The sequence below is a fragment of the Hetaerina americana genome, unplaced genomic scaffold, assembly GCF_022747635.1.
Source record: "Hetaerina americana unplaced genomic scaffold, ioHetAmer1.1.p SCAF_26, whole genome shotgun sequence".
Taxonomy (NCBI): Eukaryota; Metazoa; Arthropoda; class Insecta; order Odonata; family Calopterygidae; genus Hetaerina; species Hetaerina americana.
In genome coordinates this window covers 3802789-3818667 of record NW_027286830.1, presented here as the reverse complement: position 1 = coordinate 3818667, position 15879 = coordinate 3802789, and the positions used below count along the sequence as shown (strand labels likewise).

Here is a 15879-nt window from a genome sequence, read left to right as displayed (position 1 = left end):
TCTGTAGTAAATATTAGAATGCTTTTATTTTGCCTAAAGCAGTGTTAGGAACTCACAATCTAACCGTTACTCACCAGATTTCTTACAATGATCATGTTTTTAAAGTGACCATTTGTTAAAATCAAATGAAACCTTGTTTTTGGTGCTTGGTGAGCAATTTATTAGAACAAAATAAAAGATATACATATATCATGGTAAGCATCTCAGAGAAGTTGTAGGCCTCTTAGTTCCCTGGATCCACGGTTTGTATGAGATACTACCAAGGAAACTAGTTGGATAAATAGCTTCTCTAATGGACCTGGAATAACTTTCATGGAAGGTTACTTGAAATGGAAGTGAGCAATTTTTAAAAATAAACTATCAAATATTCATGCAAACATATATGGAAATATACTGTCTATTAATTACCTTGCCTACAATTGCACTATGCTTAGTGTGTTCAATGTATTCTGTGCATGCTATTTAGCTGTTCTCACCATAAAATCTTATTTATAATGTACTTACATTTTGATCCTAATATCTTCATCATAATTGTGTGCAGGAAAGAACTTTTTACTTTATTTTTTATAAATTCCCATTTTCCAAGCCTAGTATGTATTATGAATTTTTAAGAAAATATTCCTTTTGCCACAAATAAGTCAGGAAAAGTTCAGTACAGTCCTAAATCTTAGTGGAATGAATATAAAATATATTTCATCCATAGAGTTATAATTTAATTTAACTATTATACATGGAGAAAATCTTGGATTTTTAATTTTTTTCTGTTTACAGAATGGTTTCTGGTTTGCTACAGTATGGTGCTTGATACTATTGCTTGTGGCAACCCCACTTTCTCTGAAATTGGCTGACTATTACAAGCACATTCACATGAGATTGCATCATGGATCAGGGTAAGTAAATTCCTGTTCCTATTAAGAAATTAACCAAAAATCATGGAAAATGTTTTCTAGCATATTACTTTGCCTTCTAATATTCTTACTGCAAGCTCATAATAAATTCATACTGCAGTTTTGCAATATTTCATATTATTAATTGTAGAGCAAATCGTTAAGTACAAAAAATGTCCTGTTATTTCCAGGGACTTGAATCACTACAAATCCACTAACTAGTACCAATTTATTTATTCTTCTCAATCTGTGTCACATCATTTGGGCATTACAGTAAAAACTTGTTTTCACAAAGCTCATTCTTCCAAGGTGCTAATTTTTCAGGCCATAATAATCTCCTAAATAACAACAAGTTTCTACTGTATTCAATTAATACCTCACTCAATGTAAGCCAAAAAAATTGGTTTTGATATTTATTCTTATTTTCCCTTCTTTTTTGTATGTTTTTTTTATCTTAATTTAACCATTCAGTTATTTTTATTTGATGCAATCAGCGTAATGCTTCCTTTTCCCAAACTAATATCATGCAGTTTTCTAATGTAATATAAGTAAATTTGATGAAAATTACAACTTGGGAAAATAACCTCTCTTTTTGCAACTTGTATCAAACTTAAACCACTGCTTGAAGTTTCATCGTTCCGACTTAAGATTTTTGACACACCAGTGAAGTTCATCCCATTCCTTTTTTATGAACAAAACCACTCACAGTCCCTTGTCAATTCCGAATTTTTACCCTTCAAATTAGTTAAATTCACTCATGAATTCAGGCCAAGAGAATCATCATTCTTTTTTATGTAATGAGTATCTTTATTGAAAGGATTGATCATTTCATCTTATTGTAGATGTTTCTGGCTCTGAGGAAAAAGTAATTTCATGCCAGTAATTATTATCCTGGGCAATAAGCCAACACAGTCAAATGTGATGCCATCCAAAGTTAATTCCTTTCACATATTGTGAATATTTTTTATTTTGGTGTTTCTGATTTTTTAAATGAAATTCTGCAAGGCAGATACAGTAAAATCTCATTATTTTAAACCCAACTTTATTCAAAGTATCAGGATATTTATTTACCTGCCATACCCCCTAGCAGTGGCTTGCAGGGTTCTAAAATATCTAATTTGAATTCAAGATAAATCCATGACCAAGAGCAAAGGACTTCACATGTTGTTTAAGTATGGATAAATCAAAATCTAAAATTGAATTCAAAACTATGATCTGGTCCTGTGACCAACAAACATATAATCTAAACCCTTTCCTAAAATATTAAGTATTATCAAAAATTTGTGGGTTGACTATACAACTGTACACAGTTAAATATTTTTCATATGTTGCATAGTGTATACATTATTAAACCATTGAATTTCTGTTCTCACTACAACCCTCCTTTTTTGTAGTCAATAATCAACATGAAATAATATCAGATTGACATTGATGGAAGCAGGGCCTTATATTGAATTGGCAGATGCATCACAAATGTTTCTATTACCCTTTCAATGAACCATGCCAATAATCTTGCAACTTAATGTGAATCTCCATTAGATAGATTGGAAGAAAGCTCCAAACCAGATGCATTCTGGTCATAAAATAATTAAATCATAAGTCATATAGCCAAATCCAGACATGAGTATTTTATTTCAATATTCTTTTATGCTTTGACGGTGAAGTAGGTAGATGAAAGAGAATACAAGGTTACTATGTTATCAACATTGAAGTGGCAGAGGGCAGGTGATTGAAGAAGTAAAAATTTGTAGCCTACTGTAGTAGAAATGATAGGAGGTGGTGTTTTCACCCACAGAAGTGGGTTAAACGGTGAAAACTGTTGATGATGTCAAGTGCCCACTCTTGTCTTGAACCCCTTTGTGACCACAGCTGAAATCCATCCAAGGGTATTTTGAGACAATAAGTTTCAATGATTTTTTTTTTTAATTTTGATCCTCCTTGTGCTCTAAACTACTGGTTTGCATTAGTTGAGGTGCACTGTAACGCCTTTGTCGGAAGCTCAATGCCCACCCATCTCTCATGACCTCAGTTGTTAGGTTTTTGCATGAATTTTTCTAATACTCAGGATGGCAAGTGCTTCCTTCTCATGCATAGCATAAAAGCAGGTTTGCTAGGTTTGCCTATTAACTATAATAAAACAAAAGATAAAATGGACAATGTTTTTAACTCATAGAGTAAAACCTGGATATTTTATGGTACAATTTTTCAGTCTTTTGAATTTCAAATAACAATAATTTAATCAATTTACCTACCCTGAGCAAAGACAATGAAAGTTCAAGCTTCATTACTTCCTAAATCATTCTTGTTTGCAATTAGGCAAGAGAGTTTAATTATTATGGCTTATTTTTGTAAGAATCCTCGGTGAAGGGATGTGAGAATGATTCAGAAATAATTCACCAAAAAGAGTAAATAACTCATTTTTGTATTTAATAGATCCATTCAATATTAAGGACACAATTTAACGAAAATTTCTCTTTATTCTTATTTGTGATACAATGAAAAATAATTTATATTAATTATGATGTAATGGAAATATGTGTTGTGAAGTAAAAGTTGTCCAAGTTATCATAAATATGTACCTGAATTCTTTAATTTTATTGTATTTGGTTCAGTAGTTATTAAATAAGGCGTAGATTTCATGCCTAGTCTGGACATTAGGCAAGAGGGAACGTTTCATCTCCTGCATTAAGTCACTGACACATTGTATTCAAGTTATAATCTCAAAACAATTCTTACTACAACCTGTGAAAAAAATTAGCATCGGGTACTTAATGTGTTAATGCTCAGAGTTCATCAGGCTCTTTTGAAATTTAAAGATAGAATAAATAGAGACTTGACAGATTATGAAAAAGTATTAATCATAGTATTAGTGCAGTCTTACTTGAAACCAGCAGTAATAGTATGAATCTGCCATTAAATGTTTACCAGAATGGCAATAGTCAATTTTCCATTAATTGACAGAAATAAATAATTAACCACTAGAGCATTTCTATAATAATTCAACACGTTATTAAGTTGAATTGAAATAATTCAAAATCTTTTTTCTGAACTTGAAACTGTGTGTTAACTGTGTCTACTACATGAGTACATATGATCCCCTTCTTTAGAGCCTGAAGACTTCAAATGAAAATTCTAAATGATTAAGCTACTCAAATTATTATTAAATTATGGTAATGGTATCCTATATCTTAATGATAGAAGTAATATGACACTGAATTAAGAAATAAAATTTCGCCATTGAGTAAAGAAAGGTAAATAAAGGTTTTTTGATGGGACCGGCTGAATGTTTGTGTCTTCACAGCATGCTCCCAAAATGCAAAGCAATGGAAGTGTATTTAATCTGACCAAATTGTGCTGTTGGTCAAAAAATATAATTTGCAATATACCTAAAAGCATGTAGGACAAGTTTTATATAATTTTTTTTTGAAAATTTTGTATTGAAAATTACTCATTTAAAAAATATTTTTAATGGACAATATTTTGTGCTTGAGGAAACTTTTCAGGCAATTAATACCTTAATTCTATTTTTTTTTTTATTTAATCCTCTTATTTTTGCATAATTGTTCAACTAACAAACCTAATGTTTTATCTTTTCCTCCTGATTTAATCTTATGAAATAATATTGATAAGTGCACGATGAAAGAAAATATTGGGGAGGCATTAATTTAAAAAAAGCTACTTTTTTTTATAATTACACTTCCATTTTATCCATATAGTAACATATCCATTGTGTAACATATAGGAAATTTTAATGATAGATTTTGTTATAAGTAATCAGCTGGTAATGATGTTCCAAAATATGTTTTCTATTCCTTAGAAGTCAGTCTGAAATTATCATGGGGCAGGAGCAAGAATCACAAGCTACATGGACCACTCCTGGGTAATGAATAAATAAATGATTAATAAAATGTTATTATGGAATGGATGATGTATTTTTGGAATAAAAGTTCTTACTGAGGAGAGCACCATTCAAAGTAATTTCCCTTCTTTATTTCAGTGCTCCTGAGCGAGATGGTTGGTAACAGGACGTAAACACAATTTTGAGGATAACTGCCTTAATTGAAAGAATATTTTCAAAGAAAGTGTAACACAGTATTTTTAAAATTGGCTAAAATTATGCTATTGCCTCTTTGGAGGTGCCTACATATATGTAATAAGCACTTACTGGTAAGAATGCATTTTGTAAATATTTTTAAAAAATTTTTAATTCATTCAAATTTATTTATAATCTCATCAATTGTCATCACTCTTCATGCCAATAAAATTTTAAAATCTTCAATTTCATATATTTATCACTATTTACAGCATCTCTATCAGTTAACCCATTATGTTCAATCACTTCCCAGTGCCAGTAAAATGAGGTATTTATTTAAGTAGAACACATTTTAATAAAAAACTGATCAAACTTTCCAATACATGTATAAAAATAATGTATATTTCTAAGGGTCCTATATTTAATGAAAATTGTGCATTAATGAGAATATTCATATTTTCAATATTGTGTAAATAGAAGATTATATATGGACTGATTTGTAGTATCTATGAGGAAGGAATCTGGCCAGAAGACTTTGTGAGATCAGTGTTATTTCCAATTTTGAAAAAGGTAACGGCTACATCATGTGAGGAATACAGCACAATAAGTTTGATATCCCATGCAGCTAAAGTTGTTCTCAGGATCATCAACAAAAGGATAGAGGGCAGGGAAAATGATTACTTCGGGGATTATCAGTTTGGATTTGGGAAGGGGAGAGGCAGGCTTGATGTCATTGCTATAATGAGATCACTAACTGAGATGAATATAGAATAGAATCAGGACGTATTTGCCTGTTTCATAGATTTCGAAAAGGTGTTTGATAGAGTGAATTGGAAAAAATAATGAGCATATTGCAGAAAATAAGAATTGGCTGAAGGGACAGAAGGATAATGAACACCTATACATGTCCCAGACTGCTCAGGTGAGAGTGGGGAACGGAGAGTCTGGATGGGTAGAGTTAGGAAGAGGTGTAACGCAAGGCTGGCCATTATCACCATCACGGTTTAACATATATGCGGAGGAAATGATTAACAAGGCATGGGAAGAACTGGAGGTAGGAATGAAGATGGGCAGGGAATTCGTAAAATCAGTTAGGTTTGCTGATGACCAAGCTTTAGTTTGTCAGTCAGCCAAGGGGCTGCAAGCATTGCTTAGTGAATTGGAAATTCAGTGCGGCAGGTATGGGATGAGAATCAATATTAATAAAACAAAGTTTATGCGATTTTCTAGAAAATTTTTGAAACGTGGGTGTGGAGAAGCATTTAGAAGGTGAAATAGGCCGAAAGGAAAACGAGCAAGAAAGTACTAGGTATTGTGGACAAGGAGATTTGCTAAGAGAAATCTCAAGGAGGTGGAAAAAATGGATAAAGGGAGTATTGATTGGTAGTGGGATGTTAAAGACTGCAGTAGAGGGGAGAATGTTAGGCAAACGAGGGAAGGGCAGGAACATGATAGGGATGCTGGATGGGATAAAGGGAGGAAGGAAGTACACATAGATGACGAGGGAATTAATGTGGAGTAGGTTGCTGGATTGTGTTTTGTTAGGAGTCACAAAATATTTATTAGCTAGTTGTGTCCATCCAAAACCTACCTTAACCGGTAGACTACTTAATTTTATTCATATACACATAATGATGTGTGTATATATGTATATATACACATATATAATATATTGACATTGCACTTAGGGGAACTCTCTAAAAAAGCAGATGCTAGTTGTATCTTCTTGCAACTGTTTGTTGGGAACTAGAGACAGTTCTGTCCACCACAATTAAACTTTGAAACTGTCACCATTGCCAGGTGTGTTTCCATAAATAGGTACATCACAAACTAAATAGTCGGTAGTCTTTTTTTGTGTACTACAGAAAAGCCATTCAATTTTTTACCTAGCCTTGTGACATCCTTGTGACTCTGGGATTTAAATAAGTCTTCATTTGGTCATTAAGTAACTGAAAATCATTCAGCAAAATATGCACCCTCGGGTTGTAGTTTAATGATTCAAATACACTTTTTGTCATAGCACTTGATTTTCCTGAGCTACCTACTTACTTACCTTCTCAATTTTGGTCCTAATTTTCTATCTTATGAGTATGCTGGAGTGGAATCTCTTATTTCTGCATGCGTACTACCTATTTCAATAATTTGACAATTTATTTTAAATCATATTATATATTTTGTGATTTATTACCATACTACATTTCACGATTGTTTAATAAAAAACACATAATTGCATCAATTTCCACCAAATATTCACAATATTGGCATATTATAAAGACAAGCAATTGCTGTGCAAGGACTTGCAAGGGTATTAAGCATAGACAACACTCAAAAAATAGGAAATTGGGGTAAGGGAAGGATATTTGACTGACTTCTGTAAGGCAAAAGTCAAGTACGGGTCATCAAGATGCAAGCTCCAACCTATAAAGCCTTTTCAAAACTTTGAGAGTACTTATTTTTTTATAGTAATGTACAATGAAGTTTACTTTCTGGCAATAATTCTGATAAACAAAGGGGTATCTTTAGTATGAACTAAGCTAGAAAATGTTGCTTTCATTATCTTTGATAAATTAAACACCACTACAGAAATTATTTTTGGTAATCTCTGCTACTGTCCATTAATTAGCAAAGCAGCTGCCTCACTCATTCACCCATGACCCCATTGAAAAGATTCAATTTCATGTTGATTAACTTCTCCTAATCAATACATTAGTTTTAGAGTTGCAGACTGGCAACTTTTTAAAAGATACTGATTTCAAGGCTTTCACCTCAAGATGAAAGTTCATCTTTTGTGCCGACTCATTAAAATATTTCCCATGGAATTCAGTTCTACTTGAAATGTCTAAAATTAATTAAAAATCGATGATTTGGATAAATCAAGATATATTTTAATAAAGGAGTGAGGCCTTGGACACAAACCAAAATAATAATTACCTTCAATAGGTATTTTCAATACCTTACCATGAAAGTCTACCTTTAAGTATACAAACAGCTGTTAACTTGCTTAAATTTGGAGTATTTCCATCAAATCATTTTTTAGTATACTTGAACATAAAATTCTAACTGAAGTGAAATCACCAGTTTTGTATCAGATTTACTATGCTAATTTAGCAAGTAAAAGCTAATTTGTAGCTTGTGTATTGAGTTGAAAACAACTTAACGATGGGCACGCACTTTAGCGGATGATCGGGCAACACCTTCAGAATTTATGGCAACACAAGTGTAAACACCAACATCTGAGGGTCTGAGGTCCACAATTTGAACCCATGATGTTGTCATATAGGCCTCAGGTCCTCCTCGAACTTGAACTGCAACATAGAGGTCATCACCTATGGCAAATAAATTGAAGAAAATTTATTAATATTAAGATATACCTATTATAGAAACAAAATAATGTATAACTACAATAGTGCTCAAGATGCTATCTTTTTATTTTAGGAATGTTATTATTTATTCATTCAATTTAAAAATTTTACATTTGTTATAAAAATGGTGCTCTGATGAGACTGAAATTAATCCAGCTACCTCATTATTTCATATTCCGAATTAACCATTCTCTCTTTGAACGTAAATAGTCACACTGCATAATAATATTGTCTTTCATAATTTTGCATTGTCAAACATAAAAGTGACCTTGCAGAAATAAGAAACTGCCTTAAGCTGCCACTTTTATCTGGAACTCAACATATTTCTTGCAAAATTTATGTATGTTTCCTGTATAAAATGTATATACAATTGGAATTTGCTGTGAAAATAATCCTCAATCATGTTTAATAAACTAGTTCAACAAATGCCACCCTGTGTAGGGCAGAAGAGGGCCAGCTACTCATTTCAGAGGAAAATACATGACCAGCAGAAGCAGCTATCGACGCAGGAAGTAGACCTTTGGAATCATGCATGTTTGAGCCTTGTCAAAGCAAACTCATCAACAATGGAAGAAGTAAGAAGGCAATCGGTTTTGGCAATCTCAATAGCCCAGACAAAAAAATTATTCCAGAGTAGAAGTTTACTGATACCCAGTAAAGTAAGTCTGAAAGCAAAGAAACAAAAATTATGTCCTGAGAATGAATGGTTCTTTATGGTATTGAGGCACGGAGAGTGGTGGTAGGAGTAGAAATGAGAAGATTGTAAATGTTTAGATTCAGAAGAATGGTGAACATCAAATGGATGATGAGCTAATGAAGAGTAAGATAGGAAAGAAGTCTAAAAAATATTTCAAGAAGAAGAAGGGCTAGTCTTAACAAAGCATACCCAATATGGCATACATATATAGAATAATGGAAATCTAAGAGATAAGAAATGTACGAGTATGTGGGCATGAAACGGCAATACAAGAGTTGAGTGGTGAACTTCATCAAACCAACCGTAAGATTAATGATTCGCGATGATGGAAGGAAAATAAAAATCATGGAATTAAAAGGATGTAGATTTCTGGATGAACTGTTTATGCAAGTTTAAGTATGTATATGCCATGATAATAATTATATATAAATATAATAATCTTTGTACATTTTACCAATGAACAGTAACTTCTAGCTGTTTATTTTGTAAATGCATTCTCATTCCTGAAAAAAATTTCCCTCCCTTCAAAGATCACATTTTTAAGAGAAGATTATTTTTTACTACCAGCGGTGATTGTGCAAGATAATCTCATACAATTAAGAACCCATTTATTATCTAATATAGACTGCATTTCATGATAAGGCAAAAACAATTTATTTTATAAAAACTGCACCAAAACGATAACTATGATTTTTTGATATTTGAATGATGTTTTTCTATCAGAATTGAATGTGTCATCATAATTTCTCCATTAATTTTATACAGCATACTTATACACCACCATCTAAAAACAGGACTTATAATCTCAGAAAAAAAAACAATTAGGGAGGTATTAATGGAATTTGATGCATTAGGTCCTCCAATTTTCAGCCTCTGCATAAAAAGGTGAGAACCCTTCCATGTTTTTAAATCTTTCATGTTTGACCACCACACTAGTCTTTCAATTAATGCAATAGCATTTTGTCTGAATTGTTTACTCTGGATATGAACTTAAGTCTGTATGATCAAACATTTACTCAACTAATTTACTTTTAGGCTAGAGTTTACATAACTCAAAGTCATTTCCAGTTAATTTCATTTATACCATTTTGTCAAGTATTTCAGTTCCTATGTATGAAGATCAATAGGATGGATCACAGTTGTGAAACTTGGAAAAGGTTTTTTACATTTGATTCATAACTTACTTGGAAGATTTTTTCCAATCGTGGAGAATCTGTCATCTTCACTTCTGAATTCCCAGTGAATATCTGGAATGGGGTGTCCTTTCACTTCACAGCTAAGTGCAATGGGTTGGCCAATGATGCCAGTTGAGTCCTCAGGACCCGATGTGATGATTGGAACTGAGTAATCAGAAATTGAAAATATTTTTACCAGTTGATAAGTAATACTCTGGCTTAGGTAACCATTAAATGTAAATTTCTTGAATATATATGTATTCACATTTTACAAAAGTATCACTAAACTCATAGTAAGTAGCAGCAATAAACTGATTGAGAGTGACCACGTATTTATGTGGTGGGTTCTTTGTTTTTTTTAGGTTGAACATTTTCAAAACTCTAAAAAGCAGCCAAATGAATAAGTTTAATTCACTCTTTAATACTAAAAGGTTATAATTAATATAAAAGGGATTAAAGGAATAATATTATGCAATTTTCATTCAATGTGTGATTTTATTTCTTCTCATTTATTGTCATATCAGCAACTAAAACAATTTATATTTTGACAGATATTTTTATTTTTGTACGAGTTCATTTGCTGTTGTTATAGGTATCTTGAAAATACATTAATTTTAAATAAATGTTCATTCTTTTTTTAACAATTCCTGGATACAAACAATTTCAATTGAACACAACAAAGAACCACCTCAAGCAATAAAACAACACAGGCGTTCAATGGATGAATCTGCAAGAGTTTTGCAGGCAAAATATTCAAATAAGAATATTGCTTACCAGTGTGGCAAGGACCCTTATGTTTCATGAAGATGGGATATTTCAGGGAAGCAGATGCCACAGCCATGTGGCACTTAGTTTCATAGGTCCGATTGTTGGAGGCACAGATGTCACCTTTGTCTTTGCAGAAGCAGAGTGCCTCAGGTTCATCCTGATTAAAAACGAAATACGGAACAACTGTAGGTAAAGTTGAAAAGGTAAATAGTGTTTCACACCAAACAGAAATAAGGTTGATCACTAGTCATTGGATTAATTCAAAAAAGAGGTATAGTCATAGTAATAGGGTTGGGGTAGGAACCCAATTAATGCTATGCAACCCATGAAACAAGTGAATAATATCATCATCAACCATTTGCTGGAAACTATGTATTTAAAAATTCCTTTCCCCTACCTTGGCATAATCCATTTCATTAAAGATCCTTTTTTAATCATTGATTACATAGTAGTCCAATGGTATTATGGATAGAAATTGTTGTTTGAACAAAAAAATGTTTCCTCATAATATTTTATGAATGAAATAATAAATAAAATGCAATTAGACAAGAGTATATCACCAGTAAAATAAAAAAATCAGTACGAGAAATAATAATAAGAGAAATTTATCATAATTATAATAATTTCACATGTGTTGATTAAGGCTAATGCTATTTCACATTTATTAGTGCATAGTTATCAGATACTGCACATAGTAACGTACATATATGTTCATCCGGGTGAGCTAAACTGATATCCAATCGGCAAAAAGCAATATCCCAGGATCACTTAAAGCCTCTGGATCTACAATTTGGTTTCTTCCTGTTCCTCTTTAAAGCTGCAAGATTTCAATGCGGAAATTTTCCAAAATTTTGTCCTGTGGAGTTCACAAACTTCGCTTCAGAAATCCCGTGGAGTGCTGTATCTGGCATCTTTCTATCATCAGCCGATGTTATGACTACTGAGACGCTTTTAATGCTCTCCCAGCACTTCCTGCTTATGCCATTAAGGACTACGAGTAAATACTGCCGTTCAGACTTAATCCTGCGCTACCTAAAGAAAAATCGAGTACTCTTCTGTTAACAAATTGACTACTTTTCACAAATTTTTGAAAAATGGCGTAAAATAATAATAACATTAAAACTTTTTTTTTGGAAATAGACTTGATTTTTTTCCTTATAAGTTGTCTCTCAAAGAGTCGTGAATAGGAGCCTTTTTACAGGTAGTTTCAGAAAAGTACGGGTAAGCGTGCTTTTAAATCAAATAAAAATTTACTTTTTCCTCAATTCATGAACACGACATGGGTCACGATAGTAACAGTTATTATGGTACGTATCGGTTAGTTGAAATCAGGGTTCATTGGGGTCAGGGTCCATCCCGCAAAATTTTGACGTCCCCGGTGTTGAGTTCTTTGTGCAACCGCTTCCTCCATTATTCGCCGCAATGAAGCTCCAAATTTGAGAAAAAATTAGTATTTTTTGTGAATTGAAGCTTTTTTTGGTATCAATGTAATAATTAAATTTTTTTAGTATATTCCGTAGAGACATTGTATAATACTGAGATGACGGGAATGTGTTTTTTCAAACCCAGAATTTCGAGGAATAGCGTAGGGAAATACGAAGTAGTCCATTTTGCACACAACAATTTCATGTAATACACAGACACGAACTTCTCATTTACTTGCAGATATGGAAGATCTTAAGGGTACGTACAGACATGTAGCTCAAGTTGATTCAAATTTTAAACATGTAAAGTCAATGGATATACTTTTCAACGGGTAAATGTGCAATAAACCAAATTGTTTCAGAGAAAATGTGATGTAATTTATAATCTTTAAAGGATAATTTTTAACCATAAACTAAGTTCACTGAATTTCTGAACAAGGAATAATTTAGAAGCATTTTTTCTTAACTAAAAAGCCATCAAATATTTCTGAAATGTGTCCTTAAAGAACGGAGGATACATGATGCTACGTCACTCATTCCTGAGGTAATATAGTATTTTTGTAAGGCATTCCTGATAATCCTTCTCTTCAATAGTAGGACGCATGTTCATAAATTTCTCACAAAGAAATTATTTTTTCATCTGTTATTTCAGATGAATTGTGCTCACTTTGCGGAAATCTTTTGAACCTCTAGTAACTGGCAATGGTAGGTAATTTTATTTACTGCAGGATACATATTTCTCGAAAGAATTAAGTACGTTAATCGAATTTGCTTCTTTCATTAAATCCTCCAATGAAATACTCCACGCTCAAAAATTCATACTATATTCCATTGTTATCTCAAATTATAAGTCAGTATTTCTTAAACGAGTCCTTGGTGCTGTTGAAACGTGACCTGCTTCCTTGCCTAGTGCTTTAAATATTTTACTAAAATTTTATAAAATATTCTCATATACATCGGAAAAAACATTTTTATATTCACCAGTGACAGCGCATAAATTATATTCCCCATATCAAAAGTCTGTGACCCATAATGAAGATTTCCCAATTCTGCCGATTGTATGGTTCATCTCTTCATTATTTGATCCTAGAGGCATTTTTAATATAATTTGTGCGTCTTTACAATATATTCACAACATTCAGTTCCGTCATCGTAGCGATCAACGCTGCCCAATACTTCAGAGGTTTTCATTTTTTTTGGCAAGCAGCTACGGAGTAAATTTTTCCTGCTGCAATGTTGCAAAATAAAATGCATTAGGCTTGATTCAATTTCATATATTTCATAAACTCATGTAAAAACCAGTTTAATTCATAAAAAACAGAGAATTATAAGTTTTTTTATGAATCAAATAAATTGCAATCGCTAGCTAACGTGTAGGGAGTATCAAAAATTTCATTCCGAATTCCCTGGATTTACGTTTACGTGATACCTTTTCATACTTGCAATATATATATATATATATATATATATATATATATATATATATATATATAAATTCTGCGCAGGATATTAAATCCTAATGCCTTTCCATGAAGCTCATTACAGCACGACTGATTATTTTAATCGCGCTCCTAAGTTTATTCAGTGTATACATGCATTCATTCTTTAACTCTACGTGTATTGGAGCTTGGGCGTTATAGCACTATTTGCTTGCAAAATTAGAAGTACAATTTTTAAGAATGAGTGGTGTACGCAATCAATCCTCGTAAAGTTCTTCCCTCAATTTACAATAAACAATGATAGCGTGATGATCTCTTCCTATCTTCCATTACAATTATGCAAGTTGTGAGATAATTGAGTCATCTAACGTGTTGTTGCTTAGATTAAATGGAATAAAAGCTTTCCTAAATGTTACCTCAAGTATTTGTAGATCTAATACTTCGGCAACAGCTTCATTGTAAAAAAACAATTCTTGTTCAGAAAATCATAACATAAACTAATTTTATTTTCTTATTTACGAGACCATAATGCTTTCTATCAAAAATACTGGCATAAACAAAGAGTTATTTACATCATTTCTGTTCTCTGTTGACTCTACTCAAAATAGGTCACGCTTTTTTTACAAATTTTAACCACCTTTTCCGCCGCTGCTATTACGTCACGTCTGCCCTTTTATTTCCATTTTCACTTTTTCCATACGAAAATTTTGGAGAAATTATTTTATTCATGAAGAAAGCCAACTTTAGTGTGTCCATGAAACTCATTAAGAGGTCTCTTAAGATTGCATTCCCAATGTTTTTCAATTTTATGGCGTGTGATTTGGGTGTAATGGGTGCGATATATAAAATTATATTAATTTGAGCGCACAGAGGCGTTCAATAAGCATTTTTACTAAGCGAAGAAAAACTTTTGAAATTTGACAAGACAAGTGGCAATATGGAGGGTAATTCCCACTGTTGGCTCTATTTTTTCATTAGGGTTAAAAGATTGAGCAACATAAAATTGTAAAATTATACAAATAGAGTTTTTTCATCTAGCTTTGTAAAAAATTTAACTATCCACTCGCGCGGCTTTGAATCAAGTATTTCCTTTCACTACAAATTGAAGGGTGATTGTGGGTGGCAGCTTGGTCGAAAATAAAATATTCAAATAAATTTGTTTCAGAAAAATTTTCCGTATAATTGGCCGATCCAAATATTTCGTTTCCTTTGAACCCAATTTTTAAAATACATATCCTGAGACTAAATAACGTAGCAAAAATTAATGAAACTTATGTGAAGAATTATAATGTATTTTTTCCAAGGAAAATATATTGTATTAAATTGACATTGCATTTACACTTGTACCTTCAACAAACGCGATAATTCAAAAATAAATCTTCCTGTAAATAATTTCGCAGAAATGATTTAATGTAATTGTTTTTGTTTACAGGTCATTGCAGCATAAACATTAAACCTGTATTCAAAACGGTAATTGTATTTAGCAGCATTTAGTATGAGTAGATTGCCCAAAGAAAGGTAAGTGAGCACACGTACCTACGTTATATTAATGAAAGGAAACGCAATTACGGATTTATTTACTCGTGCTCTCATTCTGATGAGAAAAACCTATGTGAAGGGCATTATGAAGGCAATTCGCAGTGGGAAAAGATGGCATTATTAATTTAGCACTCATTTTCCATGAGAGTTAGCAATGGGAGTTAAATTAAATCTCGTACGTGATCTCTTACGCTCGTTGATATTAAACAGGGCGTTTACTGAACGGATGAAGTGGGAATTGTCCGGGAATTGTGCATCCAAGCGAATATTTTCAAAGTTAATTGAAATATTCAATTTCTATGGTGTTTTTGCGGCTCAGTTGTACTGTAAATTACAATACAGTTGGCTGATAGCTAGACATTATCGCCTGAATGTATTCGAATACCCTCAAAATTTTATATGGTGGTCCGAGTCAAGTAGCTATTATATTTTTATTATTTTTTACTTTAGAATAATTCCACCACTTCTACATGATTGCATTTAATACTTCAGTTTATCTCATTGTCATAAAAGGTAAAATTCCTAAGTCCTTGCTTGGAGTTGATTCCAATTGAA

General features: G+C 32.3%; 2 protein-coding genes across 2 annotated transcripts in view; one reads left to right on the top strand and one right to left on the bottom strand.

The window, feature by feature from the left end:
- The window catches only part of LOC139689603 (prominin-1-A-like), a 42938-nt gene extending 37801 nt beyond the window's left edge, over nt 1–5137 (top strand). The window contains exons 16-18 of the mRNA XM_071586769.1: nt 772–890; nt 4705–4767; nt 4885–5137. Coding sequence (XP_071442870.1) covers nt 772–890; nt 4705–4767; nt 4885–4909 — 207 coding nt within the window. The 3' untranslated portion in view covers nt 4910–5137. The remainder of the gene's footprint in view (nt 1–771; nt 891–4704; nt 4768–4884) is intronic.
- Nucleotides 5138–7069: 1932 nt separating this feature from the next.
- LOC139689613 (insulin-like growth factor-binding protein-related protein 1) lies at nt 7070–11334 on the bottom strand. The gene is made up of 4 exons (XM_071586784.1): nt 11320–11334; nt 10929–11079; nt 10164–10319; nt 7070–8246 (listed from the first exon to the last, which is right to left on the bottom strand). The coding sequence occupies exons 1-4, from the start codon at nt 11332–11334 to the stop codon at nt 8074–8076; spliced, it is 495 nt and encodes a 164-aa protein (XP_071442885.1). The 3' UTR covers nt 7070–8073.
- Nucleotides 11335–15879: the final 4545 nt, after the last annotated feature.